Source organism: Salvelinus sp. IW2-2015, linkage group LG32 (genome assembly GCF_002910315.2).
Source record: "Salvelinus sp. IW2-2015 linkage group LG32, ASM291031v2, whole genome shotgun sequence".
Taxonomy (NCBI): domain Eukaryota; kingdom Metazoa; phylum Chordata; class Actinopteri; order Salmoniformes; family Salmonidae; genus Salvelinus; species Salvelinus sp. IW2-2015.
Window position 1 is genome coordinate 4,665,027 of NC_036871.1, and position 25,569 is coordinate 4,690,595.

The following is a 25,569-nucleotide window of genomic DNA, read 5'->3' on the forward strand; positions in this document are numbered from 1 at the left end:
AACTGAGACTGCTCTTCTCTGTGTCACGGAGGCGCTCCGCACTGCTAAAGCTAACTCTCTCTCCTCTGCTCTCATCCTTCTAGACCTATCGGCTGCCTTTGATACTGTGAACCATCAGATCCTCCTCACCACCCTCTCCGAGTTGGGCATCTCCGGCGCGGCCCACGCTTGGATTGCGTCCTACCTGACAGGTCGCTCCTACCAGGTGGCGTGGCGAGAATCTGTCTCCGCACCACGTGCTCTCACCACTGGTGTCCCCCAGGGCTCTGTTCTAGGCCCTCTCCTATTCTCGCTATACACCAAGTCACTTGGCTCTGTCATAACCTCTCCTATCATTGCTATGCAGACGACACACATTAATCTTCTCCTTTCCCCCCTCTGATAACCAGGTGCGGAATCGCATCTCTGCATGTCTGGCAGACATATCAGTGTGGATGACGGATCACCACCTCAAGCTGAACCTCGGCAAGACGGAGCTGCCTCTCCTCCCGGGGAAGGACTGCCCGTTCCATGATCTCGCCATCACGGTTGACAACTCCATTGGTCCTCCTCCCAGAGTGCTAAGAACCTTGGCGTGATCCTGGACAACACCCTGTCGTTCTCAACTAACATCAAGGCGGTGACCCGTTCCTGTAGGTTCATGCTCTACAACATTCGCAGAGTACGACCCTGCCTCACACAGGAAGCGGCGCAGGTCCTAATCCAGGCACTTGTCATCTCCCGTCTGGATTACTGCAACTCGCTGTTGGCTGGGCTCCCTGCCTGTGCCATTAAACCCCTACAACTCATCCAGAACGCCGCAGCCCGTCTGTGGTGTCAACCTTCCCAAGTTTCTCTCACGTCACCCCGCTCCTCCGCTCTCTCCACTGGCTTCCAGTTGAAGCTCGCATCCGCTACAAGACCATGGTGCTTGCCTACGGAGCTGTGAAGGGAACGGCACCTCCGTACCTTCACGCTCTGATCAGGCCCTACACCCAAACAAGGGCACTGCGTTCATCCACCTCTGGCCTGCTCGCCTCCCTACCTCTGAGGAAGTACAGTTCCCGCTCAGCCCAGTCAAAACTGTTCGCTGCTCTGGCACTCCAATGGTGGAACAAACTCCCTCACGACGCCAGGTCAGCGAGTCAATCACCACCTTCCGGAGACACCTGAAACCCCACCTCTTTAAGGAATACCTAGGATAGGATAAAGTAATCCTTCTAACTCCCCCCCCCCTTAAAAGAGTTAGATGCACTATTGTAAAGTGGTTGTTCCACTGGATATCATAAGGTGAATGCACCAATTTGTAAGTCGCTCTGGATAAGAGCGTCTGCTAAATGACTTAAATGTAATGTAAATGTAAATGTAAGCCAAATCAGAGAGTATATAACAAACAATTACACAATGTGTCAGTGTCTGTATGTGTGTACAGTCGTGGCCAAAAGTTTTGAGAATGACAAATATTAATTTTCACAAAGTCTGCTGCTTGGAGTCTGTCAGAATTTGTGGGTTTTTGTTTGTCCACCCGCCTCTTGAGGAGGAAGTTCTCAACGGGAATAAGGTCTGGGGAGTTTCCTGTCCATGGACCCAAAATGTCAATGTTTTGTTCCTCGAGCCACTTAGTTATCACTTTTTCCTTATGGCAAGCTGCTCCATCATGCTGGAAAAGGCAATGTTCGTCACCAAACTGTTCCTGGATAGTAGGGAGAAGTTGCTCTCAGAGAATGTGTTGGTACCATTCTTTTTTCATGGCTGTGTTCTTAGGCAAAATTGTGAAAAACTGTTATTCGAACTCAATCAGCATGACAGAGTGATCTCCAGCCTTGTCCTCGTTAACAATGAGTGCTGCTGACTTTTCATCCAACTTAGTCAAAACCACTACAGACACCCTCGACACCAATTCAGACTGACCTCCAGGGATTGACCTGAAAATTACCTGATTACATCAGACTCATTCTGAACAAGTTGTAGTCTGCCAGGATGAAAGACAATACAGCCACATTACCATATTACTGTTTATACAGGTACCTCTGTTATGAGGTTTGTGTGTAATTATTTTAAAAATGAATGAGTAAAGATGAAACTATTTATGAAATGATGTAAGGTCATTTTAACCCTCCCCCCCATCTGGTGTATCCCAATTGCTATACCTACAACGTTTTTTTTTTAAGGCACTGGACACAATGATAGAGCTTACGGAATAAATAAAAAAAAATCTATAAAGCCATACAGCAAAAACCAAAAGAACTAGGGGGTTTGGACCTCTCACTTGTTTTGGATTCAGCCTCAAGACTAACTCCAGAGTGGGCAATCACAGAATCTAAATCCTGTATGGTCATATCATTAAGAACTCTCTCTTCCACATTCATTTGACATAATTCAAAAAGTACAATGCTTGTCTTTCATAATTTGGTCAGATATACTTGGTTAAAGCAAATTTCTGCAGCATTTGTAAAGATGTGATCAATACACATGTTGATGATTTAATTCCTTTGCTATTTTTAACTACCCTGGTAGGTTGACTTAAAACCTGAACCAGGTTGCAGGCACTGGTTACAATTTGAAGTTATCTTGAGTGGGCAGCTTGATGAAAGCCAGTCAATATTTAAATCACCCAGATAATATACTTCTCTGTTGATATCACATACATTATCAAGCATTTCACATATATTATCCAGATACTGACTGTTAGCACTTGGTGGTCTATAGCAGCTACCCACAAGAATGGGTTTTAGGTGAGGCAGATGAACCTGTTAGCCATATAAAAAAAAGTGGTTCTGAATATGTTGCTGCGATGACCGCAACATCGCCCCCGTTGACATTTCTGTCTTTTCGGTAGATGTTATAGCCATGTATTGCTACCATTGTATCAAAGCTATTATCTATGTGAGTTCAAGAGACAGTCAGAATATGAATGTCATCTGTTACAATAAAGTTATTGACTTCATAAACCTTATTTCTTTGGCTACATATGTTACTATGGGCTATCTTTTAGCACGTTTCTGGGTTGCTTTATTGTTTTTAATGCTTTACTGGGAATCTTATCAGAAGTAGACTTGCTCATGTTATTTATATTGGAGCTGATAGTGCACGGTGAGCTGCACACAGTGGACTTCCAACTAGGGAAAGGGGGATACCTAGTCAGTTGTACAACTGAATGGATTCAACTGAAATGTGTCTTCCGCATCCAACAGAGCTACAGTAATTTTGGTACAATCATACGTGAAATGATTGGCCGCTTTTTAAAATCTTTCAACGCTTGAATAATTTATTTAAAATCAATTTCCAGACGTTCTGAGCTAGCCCTCCTGATGTCGTTTGACCCCACATGGACTACGACAGTGTCAGCTCTCGGCATTTGTCATAGAATGGTCGGAAGCAGCCTTGTAATGTCCTGTATTCGTGCTCCTGGGTAGCACAGGGTTTTTGCGCTGGGAACCGAGATGTTTATCACCATAGAGCTGCCGATGATGACAGCTGGTGAAACAGACGGTATAAGTCCTTACCCACTGATTGGAATAGCAAAGATATAAGTAAATGCTGGTCTGATTGCCAGACACCTGATTTTGACACTGGAAAAAAAACTAACCGACCATCTTACAATCAATTTGTTAATAGCACGTTGCAAAGCCTCACTCTGGAGAAAATGAAATATACACTACGTGGATCAAAAACTTTATATTATAAAGACATGGAAACCTTTTATTTATTTTGTTGAAACTATACCAGTGTCTGATTATGTACCGAGTTCACATGTGTACTCATGTGTCTAGATACATACGTGTGTAGATATACTATACATAGACTGAACAAAAATATAAATGCAACACTCAACAATTTCAACATTTTACTGAGTTACAGTTCATATAAGGAAATAAGTCAATTGAAATAAATAAATCAGGCCCTAATCTATGACTGGAAATACAGATATGCATGTTGGTCACAGATACCTTTAAAAAAAATGTAAGGTAAGGGCGTGGATCAGAAAATTAGTCAGTATTTGATGTGACCACCACTTGCCTCATGCAGCGTGACATCTTCGCATAGAGTTGATCAAGCTGTTGATTGTGGCCTGTGGAATGTTATCCCACTCCTCTTCAATGGCTGTGCGAAGTTTCTGGATATTGGCGGGAACTGGAACCCGCTGTTGTACACGCCTATCCAGAGCATCCCAAACTTGCTCAATAGGTGACATGTCTGGTGCGTATGCAGGCCATGGAAGAACTGGGACATTTTCAGCATCCAGCAATTGTGTACATATCCAAGCAACATGCGAAGGAGATGTGTAGCTCTGCATGAGGCAAATGGTGGTCACACCAGATACTGACATGTTTTCTGATCCATGCACCTACCTTTAAGGTATCTTACCAACAGATGCATATCTATATTCCCAGTCATGTGAAATCCATAGATTAGGGCCTAATGAATTTATTTAAATTGACTGATTTCCTTATATGAACTGTAGCTCAGTAAATATCTTTGAAATTGTTGCATGTTGCGTTTCTATTTTTGTTCAGTGTAAATAAAAACGCCTACATGTCGAAGTGTAGGTGATATGTGTATTGGCTACATCCTCATGTCCAAACTGATGCTGATATGAGGGAGGCTCCAGAAAATGTAGCCAAACTTTAGTTAAACTTTTAATTGCATAAATATAGGATGTTAGATAATAATTAACCAGTCATGTTAGATAATAATTAACAATAACGTCTAAAGGCTTGATTCTGTCGACATACTCAAGGCGTGGTTCGTTCAGATCAAATGGTCACAAGACCAGAGAGTGAAGGACAGTGCCTGAAGGACAGTGCCCGAAGCGCACCTCACATCACCCACCTTGAAGCGGAGGCAGTCAGCATTTTAAACTATTTAACCATCATCTTAATTGTTTAAAACCTGGACGTTTTATCAAATTTTATGAAGGATGTCTTACCTTGTTTCAAAGTAGCCTAGCTAAAATACAACCATAGAATGTTGAGGGAATTATTTCATGAACACTTAATAGGCCATTGAAACTAGCATTTTTCTCATGTTCTATTGATTTTCAAAATCAAAGTTATTTTATGGTCCAGCAGCCAAAGGCACAACCCTAGTCATATTAGTAGCCCTAACAACCCATAGTAGTTGATGCATCTTTCGATTTCCCCTTTTTTATATTCTAACCAATATTTTAATCTCTGTCACATGAAACTGATTGCGCATGTGGTGCGCTTTTGAGAACAGTGTTTTCCCGCTAATTGCATTTTGGAACATATGCCCATAACCTACAGCCATGCGCACATTTTGAGTTTATAATATGAAGAAATAAAACTTTATAACAATTTTAAGATAAACGGTCTGATCTGATGCATCAGCCTCATTGCTTTTTTACATTGTTTAATGTAACGTAGACACTGGGAGTCGAGAAGCAGGTGGTAAGTTTAATATAACAAGAAACATGGAACGATACAACGTAGGATTAGCGTCTCGACATGAACAGAAAACAATACTGACTGGGGAAAGAACCTAAGGGAGTGCCAGATAAAGGGGAGGTCCAGGTGTACCTAATGATGAAGCGCAGGTGCGCGTAACAATGAATGCCAGGTGCGCATAATGATGGTTCCCAGGACCGGTGGTTAGTAAACCGGCAACATCAAATGCTGGAGGGGAGGAGCAGGAGATTATGTGATATTTCATGTGCAGTGGTTGTATGAATTTTGGATTTGTTGTCCCAGAACTGTCCCTGAGTGTTTTAAACCGTAGACATATAAAGTTAATGTCAAGCAATGAGATGGTTTTCTTTGTGCTTCACTCACCGTTGATTCTCACCCATTGTAGTCTATTTGACAAAAAATATATAAAATCCACAAAATGAGGTTCGGACTTGGTTCATATGCAAAGTTTCTTGTCCATTAAAAGTGGCTGTATTGGCTAAAAAGCACTGGAAAAGTCCACAACCACCATCTGGGCATTGCACTTTTTTCAAGATGGGAAGGAGCCAGGTGTAGTGAGTACACAAGAGCATCGTCCACTCCTCTGTTGCTTGTAGGAAAATTGAAGGGGGTCTACAATGTCTCCAACCTTGTTTTGTATGTGGGAGTGGACCAGGCGCCCAAAACGCTTCATTATGAGAGGTGTTAATGCAACAGGGCGGTAATCATTGAGAACAGCAAGGCTGCTCTTCTTGAGCACTGGGCATACGATGGAACATTACCACAGAGCTGGTATTGTGTGCTTCCTCAGTGAGCGATTGAAAAGCTCAGAGAACAAACCTGACAATTCATTGTGACAGGATTTCAGAACATGGTTGCTGATGTTGCCCTGGCCAATCAGTACTGTCAACGCAGTCTCACAGTCCTGCGCTGGAGGTGTCATTCCAATGTTTGACTGTTATAGAACACTCCCTCCCTCTGTAGACTTGTAGGCAGGTTAATATTGCTGAATAAAATAAATAGTTTTACTACCCCTTGTAGCACATGCAGCAAATTGCTGATAACATGTAGCAAATTGCTGATACGAAGGCAGCACCTTTTTGTGCGTACAGCTGTTGAAATCACCCAGTATTAATACAGGGGAGTCCGGTGATTTGACTATGCGCTGCACACATGATGTGATAAAATCTGCTGCATGTGTGACATTGCCTGAGGGTGGAATATTTAGATGGGGGGGGGGGGGGGGGGGGGGAATAGGTAGTTTCATATTGAAATATTATTTTTGACGCTATATCGTACCATATCCTTTTGACAATATCGCAATATTTATTTAGCGCTAGTCAGCTGTACCAACACTGGTATTTTTCATCCTAAAGCTTGTTCATATTCTTTTGAAGTAGTGACCCAACATGTTTTCAGTACATTCTGTACAAATGGCAATAAAATGGCAGAATCAATACATATACAAACGCAATAATTAAAATACAAATCGTATCAGCACCTAAGTATTGTGATAACATCATATCGTGAGGTCCCTGGCAATTCCCAGCCCTAGTGGAATATAGGGCCCTGAGTGTACAAAACATGAGGATGGCATAGACTGAACAGGTGAATCCAGGTGACGTCCCTGGTACCACCATTTCTGTACCTCAATTCCATCTGGAAAAGTTTGCATTTCACCACTTCATTTAACTTCTCAAAGTATTGCCATACAGGACTTTGCTGCTGTCGCATGCCTTTCGCTACCATTTTTCCAACTTAACACCGATGGCGTGCAGAGAGCTTTATATAATAATTTGAAAGATGCATATCTCTTACTAATGTTACAACACTGAGTGTGTTCCTCACTCACCGGAGTCGTCCGTCCTGGGCCGCCGCCCCCCCAGGGATGACCTTGGTGATGAAGATGCTGGGGTCTTCACCGATGTGGGGGTTGTCCGTTCCCCCCGCGATACTGAAACCCAGCCCAGAGTTACCCTGGAGAAATCAAACAAAACATAATTCACTACTTTCAAAGACACAAACACACTTTCTCCATAAGCATCTTTAGGTCTTTGAAAAGCGCTATATAAATCCCATGTATTATTATTATTCATACATTAACATGTCAAATATAACAACAATTACAAACTGCTACTGCATACAACAGATTTGTTTGTGCAGTCTTGCCTACTCCTAAGGTTTATTGTTACGCCACTGTTTGTGCGGTCTTACCAAGTTTTACGGTCATGCAAGACGAGTTGGCAAGACAGCACAAACCAGATATGGGACCAGGCTAATTTCCAAATGGTCAACAAGCATTTACAACAAAGTCGCAGTATTATCACACGATAAAACACACAAAGCCAGTAGGAGCACACAGAGTGCGTTGTTACTTAGGAATGGCAGTGGGCGCAGGGGAAAAGAGCTCCCAGGGAGACAGCTTGCGGAGAGGCGAGCATTTTTTATTTACGCTACGCTAATAATACCGTGCACTTGAGAGTACAGCGGAAATGGGTCACGCAAAATAAAAAAAGGAACATAACAAAAATACATCACCACGGGTGCATTGGGAGGATTAAGACATGGCTACATAATGCAAGAGTGCACAAAGCAACAAAATGCGTATAATGCCAGAGACTGAGTCTGAGTCCTAAATGGCACCCTATTCCCTTTATAGTGCTCATATATAGGGAATATGGTGCCATTTGGGATGCAACCTTGGAGTGTGTCAGACTTGAGTGGAACATTGGAGAGACTGGAGGAGTGTACTACACAAGAGAGCTGGCTGTTTGATACAGGATAACTTGAGAGGAGAGAACATTATGGTCCTGATGGTGCTGTATTATACGAGCAGTGTTGGGGTCAGTTCCATATCCACTCAATTCCGAGAGACAAATTGCAATGTAATTACCAAATTTAATGAATCCCCTGAATTATCTGAATAGAAAAATGGAATTCATACAAACCCTGCATACTCGAGCTGTGAGTAGGGCTGTTACGGAGACCGTATTACCGCCACACCAGCGGTCACGAGTCTAGACAACAGTCAAATTCCACATGACCGTTTAGTCATGGTAATTAGGCTTCTCCAAGATCTGATGCTGCTGATGGTCATTAGTCGCCCACCAAACTTGCTAACTGTCTGGTACTGCACTCTATTGTCCCTCTAATCACTCTGACATCAATGCAAATGTCACTGAAAATCGAATCAAACACTTATACCCTGACTACACCGCTCGCGTTGCAAAATAAATGTAGAAATCTATATTATTCAATTACTGCACCCACACTGATCGCGCGCGCCAATGACCGTCTGCGTTGCCAAGGGCTAAAACAGAAGTCAGTACTATTTGTGACGCAGATCGCGCTGCATGTCCTGCCTCTCCCATCTCCTCATTGGTTTATAGAAGCAGGTACCCACGTGCCATCTCCTCATTGGTTATACCCACGTGGGTGACTGAAAGACAAACGAGGTCGGTTGAGGTAATGCACCTATTTTAGGAAAGTTACCAATCGCAATAAAAAGTCCAGAGAAGAAAAGGCCTGGAAGGAAGAGAGATGACTAGAAACGATTTGGTTGACCGTTTTATGTGTGGATTACTTGTCAGAGTAGAGGACGTTGTGCATTTCAGGTAAAATAACAACTCAATGTTTTTATCCCAGGACAAATTAGCTAGCAACAGCAAGCTAGCTAAATAGGACAAATTAGCTAGCAAGTGCAAGCTAGCTAGCCTAAATTGCCATAAATGTTTAATGCTTTTCGACCTGTCCCCAAATTATATTGGTTCAGAATTTGTTTTGATATTTTCATCTGCGTGTCGTGATCGCATTGTGTGGGGGCACACAACACATTTCTGCACGATGGCGCACGCGCGCAGCCGGTTTGGGTTCCGTGTTGAGAACCCATTAGCTCATATTGTGCAACATTTCCATAGCTACGCAATTGCCTGGAACCTCTATTTAAAAGAGGAGGATACCATCAGTTTCTATAGGCTAGGCCTATTATATTTATTTCTCAACTTTCTTAACATTAAGCACAATGATTATTTTACAACAGGAGTATAGTCTACCTGGCTGGCATGAAAATTAACCCGCGAAAAGCATACTCCATTTACTATTTAAGTGCATAGATGACATGTATTGTTTACGCTGCCCTGTTTTGATACAGGTGCATGTGCATGATAATTGATTTAGAAAAGCACCTTTATAATAAAAGCAATACATGCATAATCACATTTGTGGTCACTTTTGAGAATGGTGTTGTCTGCTAACGGAACATTCGCGCTTGTAGCCTACTGCCTTTATTTGAAAAATAGCCTAATATTTCATCAATATTTTAAGCTAAACGTTCTCATCTGTTGCGTCAGGCTCACTGCTTAAAACAAGTTTTTTGATGCTAGTGGAGGTATTCATTGTAATCTATCGCATCCCACAACTGTCCTACATTTACATTTACATTTAAGTCATTTAGCAAAAGCTCTTATCCAGAGCGACTTACAAATTGTGTGATGCATTCACCTTATGATATCCAGTGGAACAACCACTTTACAATAGTGCATCTAACTCTTTTAAGGGGGGGAGGGTTAGAAGGATTACTTTATCCTATCCTAGGTATTCCTTAAAGAGGTGGGGTTTCAGGTGTCTCCGAAGGTGGTGATTGACTCCGCTGACCTGGCGTCGTGAGGGAGTTTGTTCCACCATTGGGGTGCCAGAGCAGCGAACAGTTTTGACTGGGCTGAGCGGGAAATGTACTTCCTCAGAGGTAGGAGGCGAGCAGGCCAGAGGTGGATGAACGCAGTGCCCTTGTTTGGGTGTAGGGCCTGATCAGAGCCTGAAGGTACGGAGGTGCCGTTCCCCTCACAGCTCCGTAGACAAGCACATGGTCTTGTAGCGGATGCGAGCTTCAACTGGAAGCCAGTGGAGAGAGCGGAGGAGCGGGGTGACGGTGAGAGAACTTGGGAAAGTTGAACACCAGACGGGCTGCGGCGTTCTGGATGAGTGTTAGGGGTTTAATTGCACAGGCAGGGAGCCCAGCCAACAGCGAGTTGCAGTAATCCAGACGGGAGATGACAAGTGCCTGGATTAGGACCTCGCCGCTTCCTGCGTGAGGCAGGGTCGTACTCTGCGAATGTTGTAGAGCATGAACCTACAGGAACGGGTCACCGCCTTGATGTTAGTTGAGAACGACAGGGTGTTGTCCAGGATCACGCCAAGGTTCTTAGCACTCTGGGAGGAGGACACAATGGAGTTGTCAACCGTGATGGCGAGATCATGGAACGGGCAGTCCTTCCCCGGGAGGAAGAGCAGCTCCGTCTTGCCGAGGTTCAGCTTGAGGTGGTGATCCGTCATCCACACTGATATGTCTGCCAGACATGCAGAGATGCGATTCACCACCTGGTTATCAGAGGGGGGAAAGGAGAAGATTAATTGTGTGTCGTCTGCATAGCAATGATAGGAGAGACCATGTGAGGATATGACAGAGCCAAGTGACTTGTGTTTAGCGAGAATAGGAGAGGGCCTAGAACAAGCCCTGGGGGACACCATGGTGAGAGCACGTGGTGCGGAGAGCAGATTCTCGCCACGCCACCTGGTAGGAGCGACCTGTCAGGTAGGACGCAATCCAAGCGGGGCCGCGCCGGAGATGCCCAGCTCGGAGAGGGTGAGAGGAGGATCTGATGGTTCACAGTATCAAAGGCAGCCGATAGGTCTAGAAAGGATGAGAGCAGAGGAGAGAGAGTTAGCTTTAGCAGTGCGGAGCGCCTCCGTGACACAGAGAAGAGCAGTCTCAGTTGAATGACAGTCTTGAAACCTGACTGATTTGGATCAAAAGGTCATTCTGAGAGAGATTGCAGGAGAGCTGGCCAAGGACGGCACGTTCAAGAGTTTTGGAGAGAAAAGAAAGAAGGGATACTGGTCTGTAGTTGTTGACATCGGAGGGATCGAGTGTAGGTAGTTTTTTCAGAAGGGGTGCAACTCTCGCTCTCTTGAAGACGGAAGGGACGTAGCCAGCGGTCAAGGATGAGTTGATGAGCGAGGTGAGGTAAGGGAGAAGGTCTCCGGAAATGGTCTGGGAGAGAGAGGAGGGGATAGGGTCAAGCGGGCAGGTTGTTGGGCGGCCGGCCGTCACAAGACGCGAGATTTCATCTGGAGAGAGAGGGGAGAAAGAGGTCAAAGCACAGGGTAGGGCAGTGTGAGCAGAACCAGCGGTGTCGTTTGACTTAGCAAACGAGGATCGGATGTCGTCGACCTTCTTTTCAAAATGGTTGACGAAGTCATCAGCAGAGAGGGAGGAGGGGGGAGGAGGGAGGAGGATTCAGGGGGGAGGAGAAGGTGGCAAAGAGCTTCCTAGGGTTAGAGGCAGATGCTTGGAATTTAGAGTGGTAGAAATTGGCTTTAGCAGCAGAGACAGAAGAGGAGAATGTAGAGAGGAGGGAGTGAAAGGATGCCAGGTCCGCAGGGAGGCGAGTTTTCCTCCATTTTCCGCTCGGCTGCCCGGAGCCCTGTTCTGTGAGCTCGCAATGAGTCGTCGAGCCACGGAGCAGGAGGGGAGGACCGAGCCGGCCTGGAGGATAGGGGACATAGAGAGTCAAAGGATGCAGAAAGGGAGGAGAGGGGTTGAGGAGGCAGAATCAGGAGTAGGTTGGAGAAGGTTTGAGCAGAGGGAAGAGATGATAGGATGGAAGAGGAGAGAGTAGCGGGGGAGAGAGAGCGAAGGTTGGGACGGCGCGATACCATCCGAGTAGGGCAGTGTGGGAAGTGTTGGATGAGAGCGAGAGGGAAAAGGATACAAGTAGTGGTCGGAACTTGGAGGGAGTTGCAATGAGATTAGTGGAAGAACAGCATCTAGTAAAGATGAGGTCAAGCGTATTGCCTGCCTTGTGAGTAGGAGGGGAAGGTGAGAGGGTGAGGTCAAAAGAGGAGAGGAGTGGAAAGAAGGAGGCGAGGAGGAATGAGTCAAAGTAGACGTGGGAGGTTAAAGTCACCCAGAACTGTTGAGAGGTGAGCCATCCTCAGGAAAGGAACTTATCAGGGCGTCAAGCTCATTGATGAACCTCCAAGGAACCTGGAGGGCGATAAATGATAAGGATGTTAAGCTTGAAAGGGCTGGTAACTGTGACAGCATGGAATTCAAAGGAGCGATAGACAGATGGGTCAGGGAGAAAGAGAGAATGTCCACTTGGAGAATGAGGATCCCAGTGCCACCACCCCGCTGACCAGAAGCTCTCGGGGTGTGCGAGAACACGTGGGCAGACGAGGAGAGAGCAGTAGGAGTAGCAGTGTTATCAGTGGTAATCCATGTTTCCGTCAGTGCCAAGAAGTCGAGGGACTGGAGGGAAGCATAGGCTGAGATGAACTCTGCCTTGTTGGCCGCAGATCGGCAGTTTCAGAGGCTGCCTGAGACCTGGAACTCCACGTGGTCGTGCGCGCTGGGACCACCAGGTTAGAGTAGCAGCGGCCACGCGGTGTGAAGCGTTTGTATGGTCTGTGCAGAGAGGAGAGAACAGGGATAGACAGACACATAGTTGACAGGCTACAGAAGAGGCTACGCTAATGCAAAGGAGATTGGAATGACAAGTGGACTACACGTCTCGAATGTTCAGAAAGTTAAGCTTACGTTGCAAAAAATCTTATTGACTAAAATGATATAGTACTGCTGGCTGGTGAAATAGGCTAGCTAGCAGTGGCTGCGTTGTTGACTTGTGTGAAAGTGTAGCTGGCTAGGTAACCTCTAACTGGCTAGGTAACCTCGACAATTACTCTAGACTACACAATTATCTTGGATACAAAGACGGCTATGTAGCCAGCTAAGATCAAACAAATCAAACTGTTGTACTGTAATGAAATGAAATGTAATTACTACCTGTAATACTACCTGTGGAGCAAAGCGGAATGCAACTACTCGCTCCAAACCAAACCGGAAGTGCGTATCGTAAAGGGAGAGGCAATAGAAGTGTTGTTTCTTGTATTATTGTCTTTTGTGTCTTTAGAGGACTGCTTCACCTTAATGTCCCCTTTCCCTTTTTCTATCTTCCTTATTTTAGTCCCACTTTGTCCCTTCTTCTCTTCTGCCAACTAGACACTCCTTGTTAGCTAGCTAGCTTCTTTCAGGAATGTCCCTAGCAACTGCCTAGCAACAGGTAAACAACTTAGCTAGCTAAGAAAACGGTATAATTTTATGAAAAATTGTTACTTTTTCAAAAGCCTTTCTTCTTTGTTTGCTGCTTGTTTTGGTCCTAGACTATGTTCGGAATATTTATTTCTCGCACAGAATAGAGTAGGTCAACTTTTGAACTATGGGGATAGTAGATTGACATAGGCTAGCGCTTTTGCTGTTCGTTCGACCAACTCATCTTGTTGGCTTACGAAATGTAATTGTGGACAGTTCTTCTAATATCTTCAATATGCGTCTCGGAATTGTATAAGTACGTGCGCAGTTGTGTCCCCGATGTGTCCATCTTCACTTGTAGCCTGTGAGAAAGACCCTATCACGTGACGGAGAGCCATCCGGGAGAAGGGAATTATAATTGTTATAAGGGCACAACAGTCACTTTCCGCAAAATACATGGACTTTTTTTATGGGGCATTACGGCCACACAAAGGGGATGCAGCCGGGATATTTGAGGCATTGTCAAGTGCTTGTCAAATTGTGAGTGAGAGACTGATGAAGTGGGTACAGCCTGCCCAAAAAACAAAGCAGAGATCATGCCGTTCATCAAATTTTTTCAAATCCTCATTAGTCGCATCACGCAGCCTTATTAAAAATCAAAACATATAGCCCAACACTTGTATCACAAATAAAGTTACATTAATAACTCTACATTAAGCACATAGGAGTACCTGTGTCTTTGTTAAGCGCTCAACACAAAATAGCCGCATGTGCACACTCCCTCAAATTGTTTTGGAGAAAATGTCCTTTCGATATTTTTCAGCTATGTTCAATTGTATTCTTCATACTACAAAATAATGACACGGAATTCTAAGTAAATCTTGTCTGCTAAATGAACTAGTGTAGCCCACAGCCATATAACATAGCCAGATCAGGGCCTAACTGAAATAGACTACATTTTCTTCATATCCTGTTTGTTTAGACCTGTTTAAAATAAATAATGGATTTATTGTGAATGGTGTAGGTTATATTAAATGGACTTAAACTTTTTTAAATGTGGATATTCCAAAGGTCTGTATCAGTGACTTGTAGGTTCTGTGTGGAAGCCAGGAGATGCTAAATGTGTTTATGTTCATTATCGTGAGACCGGCAGTTATTTGCTTGACAACATTTTATGAACGCCACAGTGCTAGCTGTGAGTTTGTATAATACAATAGATATGCAAACTGTACCCTTTGAGGGCCAGCGTGGGTGCAGGCCTTTTCTTCAGGCAAGCAAAAACGCACCCGATTTGACCATATCCTCAATCATAGTCTACAATAAAGACTGATTTGTAAAACGTAGTCTGTTATTGCTTGGCCGAAGCAAAAGCCTGCACCCACAACGGCCCTCAAAGTGTAAGATACCACCCCCCCACCACCAATTTGGAGGGCATACCATGTTAGACATGAACATTACACACACGCTACTTTCTAATACAATCGAAAGGACTGTAGTACTTCCATTGTGAGTACATAAAAGTACTTTACTGTATGTATCTTGTACTGAACCACTTCAATATAGTGACAGAAGAGGACCTGTGTTGCTGCTGTGCAAAGAATGTGGGTGTTTCCCAAATGGCACCCTATTCCCTATATAGTGCATTACTTTTGACCAGGGCCCATAGGGCCATTTAGGAAGCAACAGTTGTGAATTTAAAAAAATGTTTTAAAGAAAGAGACAGTCCCCTTACCCGTTCGAGCGTGATCTCCTCATATTCATAATCTGCTTCTGTTCCGTTTACCTGGAAGGGGGAAAGGGAATGACACATTTTAGCTGCTGACGTTTGTTAGCTACTAGTGACTACTTTTAACAAGTGACTACTACTAGTAACTAACAGTGACTCCTAGTGAGTCAATGCAGAGCAATGAAGGTTTCACATCTTTCAGAACAAGACATTTCCTCTCCCAAACTGAGCACTTTTGGAACCTGTTTGTGTTTTCAAGTTCAAAACCTTTATGTCCTCATAAAAGGTACTGTATGTTGAAGTGGAATAAAAATTTAAAAAAAGATGAGACAAAGGCCTTTCCTCTTCTGTACCACAATTCAAGTGAGATGCACTCGAGCTCTGGAAATACAGAATGTTCAAAAGGCAGACCACCAAAAAATCTGCAACATTTGATGTTACTTATCCTGTGCTTTAGTCAGTGAGAAAGACAGGTTGTGTTTGAGATTGACTATATTCCAGTCAGGCTGCATAGTGTTTAAGTATTTCAGAATGCTATAATAGTCTGCTGCACAGCAGCACAGCTGTTCCCTGCACAGCCCGACCGCCATGTACAATAGTCCATCTCAAACTCTCCAGGGTGAAGTTTCCGCTAGGTACAGATCTAGGATCAGCTTCCTCACCCCCAATCCTGACCATATTTTGGGAGAAAATGCTAAACTGACCCAAGACCAGCATCTAGGGTACAATTTCACCCTACACCATCTCAAAACACCAAGACCACAACTGTCTGTATTGACTCCTGCTACCCAGTCAGATGAGTGGACTGGTAAACAGGTAGGATACATTGATAGTGGTAAAGGTGTGGGGAATACTGTGTGTTGTGCCCTTGGCGAGGCACTTAACTGTATCGGTAAGGTTAAGACTGAGCTAGTAAGTCTTTACTCTGTAAGTGTCCCCTAAGTCAGAAATGGCTAGAATGAATGTGGTTAAGTTTAAATTGACGTAACTGATATGCTGAAGGGGAAAATACGTGTAAAAAAGGCATCTGAAATTGAAATTACAGTCCCTAGTACAGTCTTTGGAACTGATAAAGAATAGCTTCTGGAGTCTGTGGAACTATGTAGCTAACTATCATGTGTAGGCAGAATAATTCCCATTCAACCAAATGGACAATACAGTGTCAATAGTATTTCCAAAGCCATGTCTGGTCCACTCCCACTGTTCAGCTATCCCCCCTGAGCTTCTCTCACACACACACACACATATTCATCCATGCTGTGCATCCAGTAACATACATACTTAGATAATATTACAGATACAGTGTTCATCCATGTATAATAAGTGTGCATATTAGTAGCTATTTATGCCCTCTTACACGTATATATGACCTATGTGAAGTACTTTATTCACATGAAGAGCCACATAGACGGTTGCCCACTGTTATTGCGGAAAAATAGGAGGACTCCATCCAGCAAAGTACCTCGAGCAACAGCATTTCCTTGACTGACTTTGGGTTCGTCAAAGGGTAAAGCTTTCGTTAGACTTGCTAGTATGACCCATAGAGACCCTATAAGTAAGATTTACGAAATCAAGAAGACAGCCCAAAAAGTGATTTATTAGAGTGGCAATATTCCAGTAACTTTCCCCAGAATCAGGAGTGAATAAGTAGAAAATCAGGAATATTCCAACACAGACTTCTGGAAGACCTAAGAATCTTTACATTAACAGTTACTCTCTCGCGGGAATACCACTAACGGTCCGTATGTAGCTGCTGCGCATTCCATTTGCTCTAAAATTAATTAATGGTTAAAAAAAAGTAAGGCCCGCATCCATAGAGACACATACCAGCTCTACTGGTAGTACTGCTACTACCAGCAGTACTACACCTGCACCTGTCGACGACACAAGTTGTTCTGCTTCCACGAGCACATCCAATGCTAGCATCAGTAATTCTACATTTGTTGTTAGCCCAGCTAGCATGGACACTGACAGTTGTGAATCTGATGTAGCCGAAGAGCTACTGCCCCTTACCCGGGAAAGCACCGAACAACAGACAGGGACGTTGGACCATCGAAGAGGCTCAAATATGATGAGAACTACATTGATTTGGGGTTCACTTATATTGGGAGTAGTGCCTTTCCTCAGCCACGGTGTGTTATATTGCAAAAGTACTATCTCCACACTCGATGAAACCTTCACTCTTGCGCAGACATTTAGAAACAAAACATGCCAATTTGAAAAATAAGCCACAGGAGTTTTTTTTTGCAAGAATTAAGACGACGTTCAAGTAGTAAGACATGTATAAAAGCAACAGATACCATTAATAAGAAGGGGCTAGAAGCGTCTTATATGGTGAGCTACCGAGTTGCTACCGAGTTTAATCCTAACGATGTTAGAATGAAACAGTCAGAGGTCACCAAGTGCAACATAGCTTCAGCGTGTAAATCAGCTAGAAAGATGTGTCGGCATCGAGTAATTGTCTCTGGCCCCTCCCAGTTAGGGGGAGTGACGAGCTCTACAGCAGAGTCTCACAACTCAATCGCTGGTTGAAAACTGTTTTCTGCCCCTCCCAAAATATAGAATTTGTAGATAATTGGCCCTCTTTCTGGGACTCACCCACAAACAGGACCAAGCCTGACCTGCAGGAGTGACGGACTCCATCCTAGCTGGAGGGGTGCTCTCATCTTATCTACCAACATAGACAGGCTCTAACTCCTCTAGCTCCACAATGAAATAGGGTGCAGGCCAGGCAGCAGGCTGTTAGCCAACCTGCCAGCTTAGTGGAGTCTGCCACTAGCATAGTCAGTGTAGTCAGCTCAGCCATCCCCATTGAGACTGTGTCTGTGCCTCGACCTAGGTTGGGCAAAACTAAACATGGCGGTGTTCGCCTTAGCAATCTCATTAGGATAAAGACCTCCTCCATTCCTGCCATTATTGAAAGAGATCTTGATACCTCACATCTCAAAATAGGGTTACTTAATGTTAGATCCCTCACTTCAAAGGCAGTTATAGTCAATGAACTAATCACTGATCATAATCTTGATGTGATTGGCCTGACTGAAACATGGCTTAAGCCTGATGAATTTACTGTGTTAATGAGGCCTCTCCTCCTGGTTACACTAGTGACCATATCCCCCGTGCATCCCGCAAAGGCGGAGTGTTTGCTAACATTTACGATAGCAAATTTCAATTTACAAAAAAAAAAATGACGTTTTCGTCTTTTGAGCTTCTAATCATGAAATCTATGCAGCCTACTCAATCACTTTTTATAGCTACTGTTTACAGGCCTCCTGGGCCATATACAGCGTTCCTCTCTGAGTTCCCTGAATTCCTATCGGACCTTGTAGTCATAGCAGATCATATTCAAATTTTTGGATTTTAATATTCATATGGAGAAGTCCACAGACCCACTCCAAAAGGCTTTCGGAGCCTCATCGACTCAGTGGTTTTGTCCAACATGTCTCTGGACCTACTCACTGCCACAGTCATACTCTGGACCTAGTTTTGTCCCATGGAATAAATGTTGTAGATCTTAATGTTTTTCCTCATAATCCTGGACTATCGGACCACCATTTTATTACGTTTGCAATCGCAACAAATAATCTGCTCAGACCCCAACCAAGGAGCATCAAAAGTCGTGCTATAAATTCTCAGACAACACAAAAATTCCTTGATGCCCTTCCAGACTCCTTCTGCCTACCCAAGGACGTCAGAGGACAAAAATCAGTTAACCACCTAACTGAGGAACTCAATTTAACCTTGCACAATACCCTAGATGCAGTTGCACCCCTAAAAACGAAAAACATTTGTCATAAGAAACTAGCTCCCTGTATACAGAAAATACCCGAGCTCTGAAGCAACTTACAGAAAATTGGAACGGAAATGGCGCCACACCAAACTGGAAGTCTTCCGACTAGCTTGGAAAGACAGTACCGTGCAGTATCGAAGAGCCCTCACTGCTGCTCGATCATCCTACTTTTCCAACTTAATTGAGGAAAATAAGAACAATCCAACATTTCTTTTTGAAACTGTTGCAAAGCTAACTAAAAAGCAGCATTCCCCAAGAGAGGATGGCTTTCACTTCAGCAGTAATAAATTCATGAACTTCTTTGAGGAAAAGATCATGATCATTAGAAAGCAAATTACGGACTCCTCTTTAAATCTGCGTATTCCTCCAGGGCTTAGCTGTCCTGGATCTGCACAGCTCTGCCAGGGCCTGGGATCGGGAGAGACACTTAAGTGTTTTAGTACTATATCTCTTGACACAATGATGAAAATAATCATGGCCTCTAAACCTTCAAGCTGCATACTGGATCCTATTCCAACTAAACTACTGAAAGAGCTGCTTCATGTGCTTGGCCCTCCTATGTTGAACATATAAACGGCTCTCTATCCACCGGATGTGTACCAAACTCACTAAAAGTGGCAGTAATAAAGCCTCTTGAAAAAGTCAAACCTTGACCCGGAAAATATAAAAAACTATCGGCCTATATCGAATCTTCCATTCCTCTCAAAAAAATTGAAAAAGCTGTTGCGCAGCAACTCACTGCCTTCCTGAAGACAAACAATATACGAAATGCTTCAGTCTGGTTTTAGACCCCATCATAGCACTGAGACTGCACTTGTGAAGGTGGTAAATTACCTTTTAATGGCGTCAGACCGAGGCTCTGCATCTGTCCTCGTGCTACTAGACCTTAGTGCTGCCTTTGACACCATCTACACCACATTCTTTTGGAGAGACTGGAAACCCAAATTGGCCTACACGGACAAGTTCTGGCCTGGTTTAGATCTTATCTGTCGGAAAGATATCAGTTTGTCTCTGTGAATGGTTTGTCCTCTGACAAATCAACTGTACATTTCGGTGTTCCTCAAGGTTCCGTTTTAGGACCACTATTGTTTTCACTATATATTTTACCTCTTGGGGATGTTATTCGAAAACATAATGTTAACTTTCACTGCTATGCGGATGAACACACAGCTATACATTTCAATGAAACATGGTGAAGCCCCAAAATTGCCCTCGCTAGAAGCCTGTGTTTCAGACATAAGGAAGTGGATGGCTGAAAACGTTCTACTTTTAAACTCGGACAAACAAGAGATGCTTGTTCTAGGTCCCAAGAAACAAAGAGATCTTCTGTTAAATCTGACAATTAATCTTGATGGTTGAAAGTCGTCTCAAATAAAACTGTGAAGGACCTCGGCGTTATCTTGACCCTGATCTCTCTTTTGACGAACATATCAAGACTGTTTCAAGGACAGCTTTTTTCCATCTACGTAACATTGCAAAAATCAGAAATGTTCTGTCCAAAAATGATGCAGAAAAATTATCCATGCATTTGTTACTTCTAGTTAGACTACTGCAATGCTCTACTTTCCGGCTACCCGGATAAAGCACTAAATAAACTTCAGTTAGTGCTAAATACGGCTGCTAGAATCCTGACTAGAACCAAGAAATTTGATCATATTACTCCAGTGCTAGCTTCCCTACACTGGCTTCCTGTTAAGGCAAGGGCTGATTTCAAGGTTTTACTGTTAACCTATAAAGCGTTACAGGGCTTGCTCCTACCTATCTTTCCGAGTTGGTCCTGCCGTACATACCTACACGTACGCTACGGTCACAAGACGCAGGCCTCCTAATTGTCCCTAGAATTCTTAAGCAAACAGCTGGAGGCAGGGCTTTCAGAACGGTCTGCCTACCCATGTGAGAGACGCAGACTCGGTCTCAACCTTTAAGTCTTTCCTGAAGACTTATCTCTTCAGTAGGTCATATGATTGAGTGTAGTCTGCTGTCCCAGGAGTGTGAAGGTGAACGGAAAGGCTCTGGAGCAACGAACCGCCCTTGCTGTCTCTGCCTGGCCGGTTCCCCTCTCTCCACTGGGATTCTCTGCCTCTAACCCTATTACAGGGGCTGAGTCACTGGCTTACTGTGCTCTTTCATGCCGTCCCTAGGAGGGGTGCGTCACTTGAGTAGTTGAGTTACTGACGTGATCTTCCTGTCTGGGTTGGCGCCCCCCTTGGTTTGTGCTGTGGTGGAGATCTTTGCGGGCTATACTCGGCCTTGTCTCAGGATTGTAAGTGGTGGTTGAAGATCCCTCTAGTGGTGCGGGGGCTGTGCTTTGGCAAAGTGGGTGGGGTTATATCCTTCCTGTTTGGCCCTGTCCGGGGGTATCATCGGATGGGCCACAGTGTCTCCTGACCCCTCCTGTCTCAGCCTCCAGTATTTATGCTGCAGTAGTTTATGTGTCGGGGGCTAGGGTCAGTTGGTTATATCTGGAGTACTTCTCCTGTCTTATCCAGTGTCCTGTGTGAATTTAAGTATGCTCTCTCTAATTCTCTCCTTCTCTCTTTCTTTCTCTGTCTCGGAGAACCTGAGCCCTAGGACCATACGTCAGGACTACCGGCATGATGACTCTTGCTGTCCCCAGTCCAGCTGGCCTTGCGCTGTTCCAGTTTCAACTGTTCTGCCTGCGGTTATTGAACCCCTACCTGTCCCAGACCTGCTGCTTTCAACTCTTAATGATCGGCTATGAAAAGCCAACTGACATTTATTCCTGATTATTATTGACCATGCTTGTCACTTATGAACATTTTGAACATCTTGGCCATGTTCTGTTATAATCTCCACCCGGCACAGCCAGAAGAGGAATGCCCCCCCTCATAGCCTGGTTCCTCTCTAGGTTTCTTCCTAGGTTTTGGCCTTTCTAGGGAGTTTTTCCTAGCCACCGTGCTTCTACATTTTACATTTACATTTTACATTTTAGTCATTTAGCAGACGCTCTTATCCAGAGCGACTTACAGTAGAGTGCATACATTTTATTACATGTTTACATACTGAGACAAGGATATCCCTACCGGCCAAGAGCAGACGCTCTTATCCAGAGCGACTTACAGTAGAGTGCATACATTTTATTAAATTTTTACATACTGAGACAAGATATCCCTACCGGCCAAACCCTCCCTACCGGCCAAACCCTCCCTAACCCGGACGACGCTATGCCAATTGTGCGTCGCCCCACGGATCTCCCGGTTGCGGCCGGCTGCGACAGAGCCTGGGCGCGAACCCAGCCCAGCCTGGGCGCGAACCCAGAGACTCTGGTGGCGCAGCTAGCACTGAGATGCAGTGCCAGACCACTGCGCCACCCGGGAGCATCTTTTACACCTGCATTGCTTGCTGTTTGGGGTTTTAGGCTGGGTTTCTGTACAGCACTTCGAGATATTAGCTGATGTACGAAGGGCTATATAAAATAAACTTGATTTGATTTGATTTGCTAGGACAGGCAAGCCCCATACTATTGTGGAGGACTTAATTCTTCTTGCTGCCGCAGACATGGCTGGGACAATGCTGGGGGAATAGGACAAAAAATATATACAGACATTGCCTTCATCAAACAACACCGTATCAGTGACATGGCAGGAGATGTTTTGAAACAATTACTGCTTCACATACAAGCCAGTGAATTATATGCGTTACAGCTGGATAAGTCAGACGTGGCGCAGCACAGTATATGTCAGTTACGTTGATGGGGGGGTCAATTAAGGAAGACATCCTCTTCTGCAAACCACTGGAAACCAGGACAACAGGAGACAATATGTTTTAAGTACTGGACAGCCTTGTGACATCAAATGGACATTGGTGGTCAAGATGTGTTGGTATCCCATGACAGGGAGATATAGTGGAGTGGTGCTCCCGACGCTACTTGGGTACACTGCAGCACTAATCGAGAGGCTCTTGCTTCCAAGGGAATGCCTGACAGCTTGAAAGACGTTTTGGACACTACAGTGAAAATGGTTAACTTTGCTAAAGCAAGGCCCCTGAACTCTTGTGTATTTTCTGCATTATGAAATGATATGGGCAGCAACTATGTAACGATTTTACAACATACACAAGTGTGCAGGTTATCAAGGGGGAAAGTATTTACACATTTTTTTTAGTTGAGAGACAAGCTTAAAGTTTTCTTCACTGACCATAATTTTCACTTGTCTGACCGCTTGCATGATGACGAGTTTCTCACAAGACTGGCCTATCTTGGTGATGTTCTTTCTTGCCGGAATTATCTGAAACTAGGATTACAGGGACTCTCCGAACTATATTTAATGTGCGGGACAAAATTGAGGCTATTGTTGGAGCTCTTCTCTGTCTGCATTAACAAGGACAACACACAAGTCTTTCCATCATTGTATGATTTTTTTGTGTGAAAATGAACTCAAGCTTACGGACAATGTCAAATGTGATATAGTGAAGCACCTGAGTGAGTTGGGTTTGCAATTACGCAGGTACTTTCCTGAAACGGATGACACAAACAACTGGATTCGTTATCCCTTTCATGCCCTGCCTCCAGTCCACTTACCGATATCTGAACAAGAGAACCTCATCAAAATTGCAACAAGCAGTTCTGTGAAAATTGAATTTAATCAGAAGCTACTGCCAGATGTCTGAATTGGGCTACGCTCAGAGTATCCTGCCTTGGCAAATTGAGCTGTTAAGAGACTGATGCCCTTTGCAACCACGTACCTATGTGAGAGTGGATTCTCGGCCCTCACTAGCAAGAAAACTAAATACAGGCACAGACTGTGTGTGGAAAATGATTTAAGACAGACTCTCTCCAATAAAACCCAACATTGCAGAGTTATCCTTTCAAGCACACCCTTCTCATTAACCCGTGTTGAGTTATTCACCATTTTCAATGAACAAATACGGTTTTATATGTAAGACGGCTAAAAAAAGAACAAAATTATTGATTATTATTACTTGTCACTTCCAACGAGCCGGGTTGTGACAAAAACTCAAACCCATTATTTGTTTAATAAATGTATCGTACAGTGTGTGTGTGTGGCAGGCTTACAATGATGGCAAAAAACAATATTTGAGAGTGCGCTGACCCTGGTGCTAGAGGGGTTACGCAGCTGGAGATTGAATGTTTGAAGGGGTACGGGACTATAAAAAGTTTGGGAACCACTGGTCTAGACTCTAGAGTTTGAGTTCAATATCATAATAGAAAGTCTAGTAAGAGGTTTTAGGGGCGGAAGAGAATAAGATAGAAGGCCCCATTCTGCAGTCAATTTGCGCTCTGAAGCCATCTGAAGCTTTTTAGTCTGTGTGTTTAAAATCTGAACACAATCACACATTTTAATTCATGAGGTGACATAACAGGTTGGCAGGACGGTCTAGTTGCTTGTATCAAACTACTGAAACATTCATGTGGAATGTGCTAAATACTGAACATAAGGGGAAAAACTGCACGTCTGAGCTATATATATATATATATGTGTGTATATAAATAATTGACGTCACGGTGTTAGTACTGGAATTGCCAACGTCTGCGTCCCAAATGGCACCCTATTCCCTGTATAGTGCACTACCTTTGACCAAAAGTACTGCACTAAATAGGGTGCCAAAGACTTTGAACGCTGCCACTTCGCACTCTAATGTTCCTGTGCATAGAGACCTGCCTGAGTGAGAGTTCGGTGAGTCGATGCACATTTAAAAAAAAATAAAACTACACAAAAATAAACGCAACACGTTTTATGAGCTTAAATAAAAGATCCCAGAAATGTTCCATAAGCACAAAAAGCTTATTTCTCTCAAATTTTGTGCACAATTTATTTACATCCCTTTTAGTGAACATTTCTCCTTTGCCAAGAAATAATCCATCCACCTGACAGGTGTGGCATATGAAGAAGCTGATTAAACGGCATGATCATTACACAGGTGCACCTTGTGCTGGGACAATAAAAGGCCACTAAAATGTGCAGTTTTGTCAAATAACACAGATATCAAGTTGAGGGAGCATGCAATTGGCATGCTGACTGCAGGAATGCCCACCAGAGCTGTTGCCAGACAATTGAATGTTCATTTCTCTAACATAAGCTGCCTCCAATGTCGTTTTAGAGAATTTGACAGCATGTCCAACTGGCCTCACAACCGCCGACCACGTGTATGGCGTTGTGTGGATGAGTAGTTTGCTGATGTCAACGTTGTGAACAGATTGCCCGATGGTGGTGGTGGAATTATGGTATGGGCAGGCACAAGCTACGGACAACTAACAAAATAGCATTTTATTGAAGGCAATTTGAATGCACAGATATACCGTGACGAGATCCTGAGGCCCATTATTCTGCCATTCATCCGCTGCCATCAACTCATGTTTCAGCATGATAATGCACAGCCCCATGTTGCAAGGATCTGTACACAGTTCCTGGAATCTGTAAATGTCCAACTTCTTCCATGGCCTGCATACTCACCAGACATGTCACCCATTGAGCATGTTTGGGATGCCTTGGATCGATGTGTATAACAGCGTGTTCCAGTTCCTGCCAATAGAGGCAAATGGTGGTCACACCAGATACTGACTGGTTTTCTGATACATTTGCATATCTGTATTCCC

General features: G+C 44.0%; 1 protein-coding gene across 8 annotated transcripts in view; it reads right to left on the bottom strand.

Moving 5' to 3' along the window:
* dlg1b (discs large MAGUK scaffold protein 1b) overlaps positions 1 to 25,569 on the bottom strand; it is a 160,531-nt gene that overhangs the window by 121,684 nt on the left and 13,278 nt on the right. For all 8 annotated transcript variants that reach the window (XM_070436814.1, XM_070436813.1, XM_023978023.2 and 5 more), the window contains exons 4-5: positions 15,209 to 15,259; positions 7,240 to 7,364 (exon numbers count right to left, since the gene is read on the bottom strand). In XM_070436814.1, the coding sequence (XP_070292915.1) occupies positions 7,240 to 7,364; positions 15,209 to 15,259 (176 nt within the window). The remainder of the gene's footprint in view (positions 1 to 7,239; positions 7,365 to 15,208; positions 15,260 to 25,569) is intronic.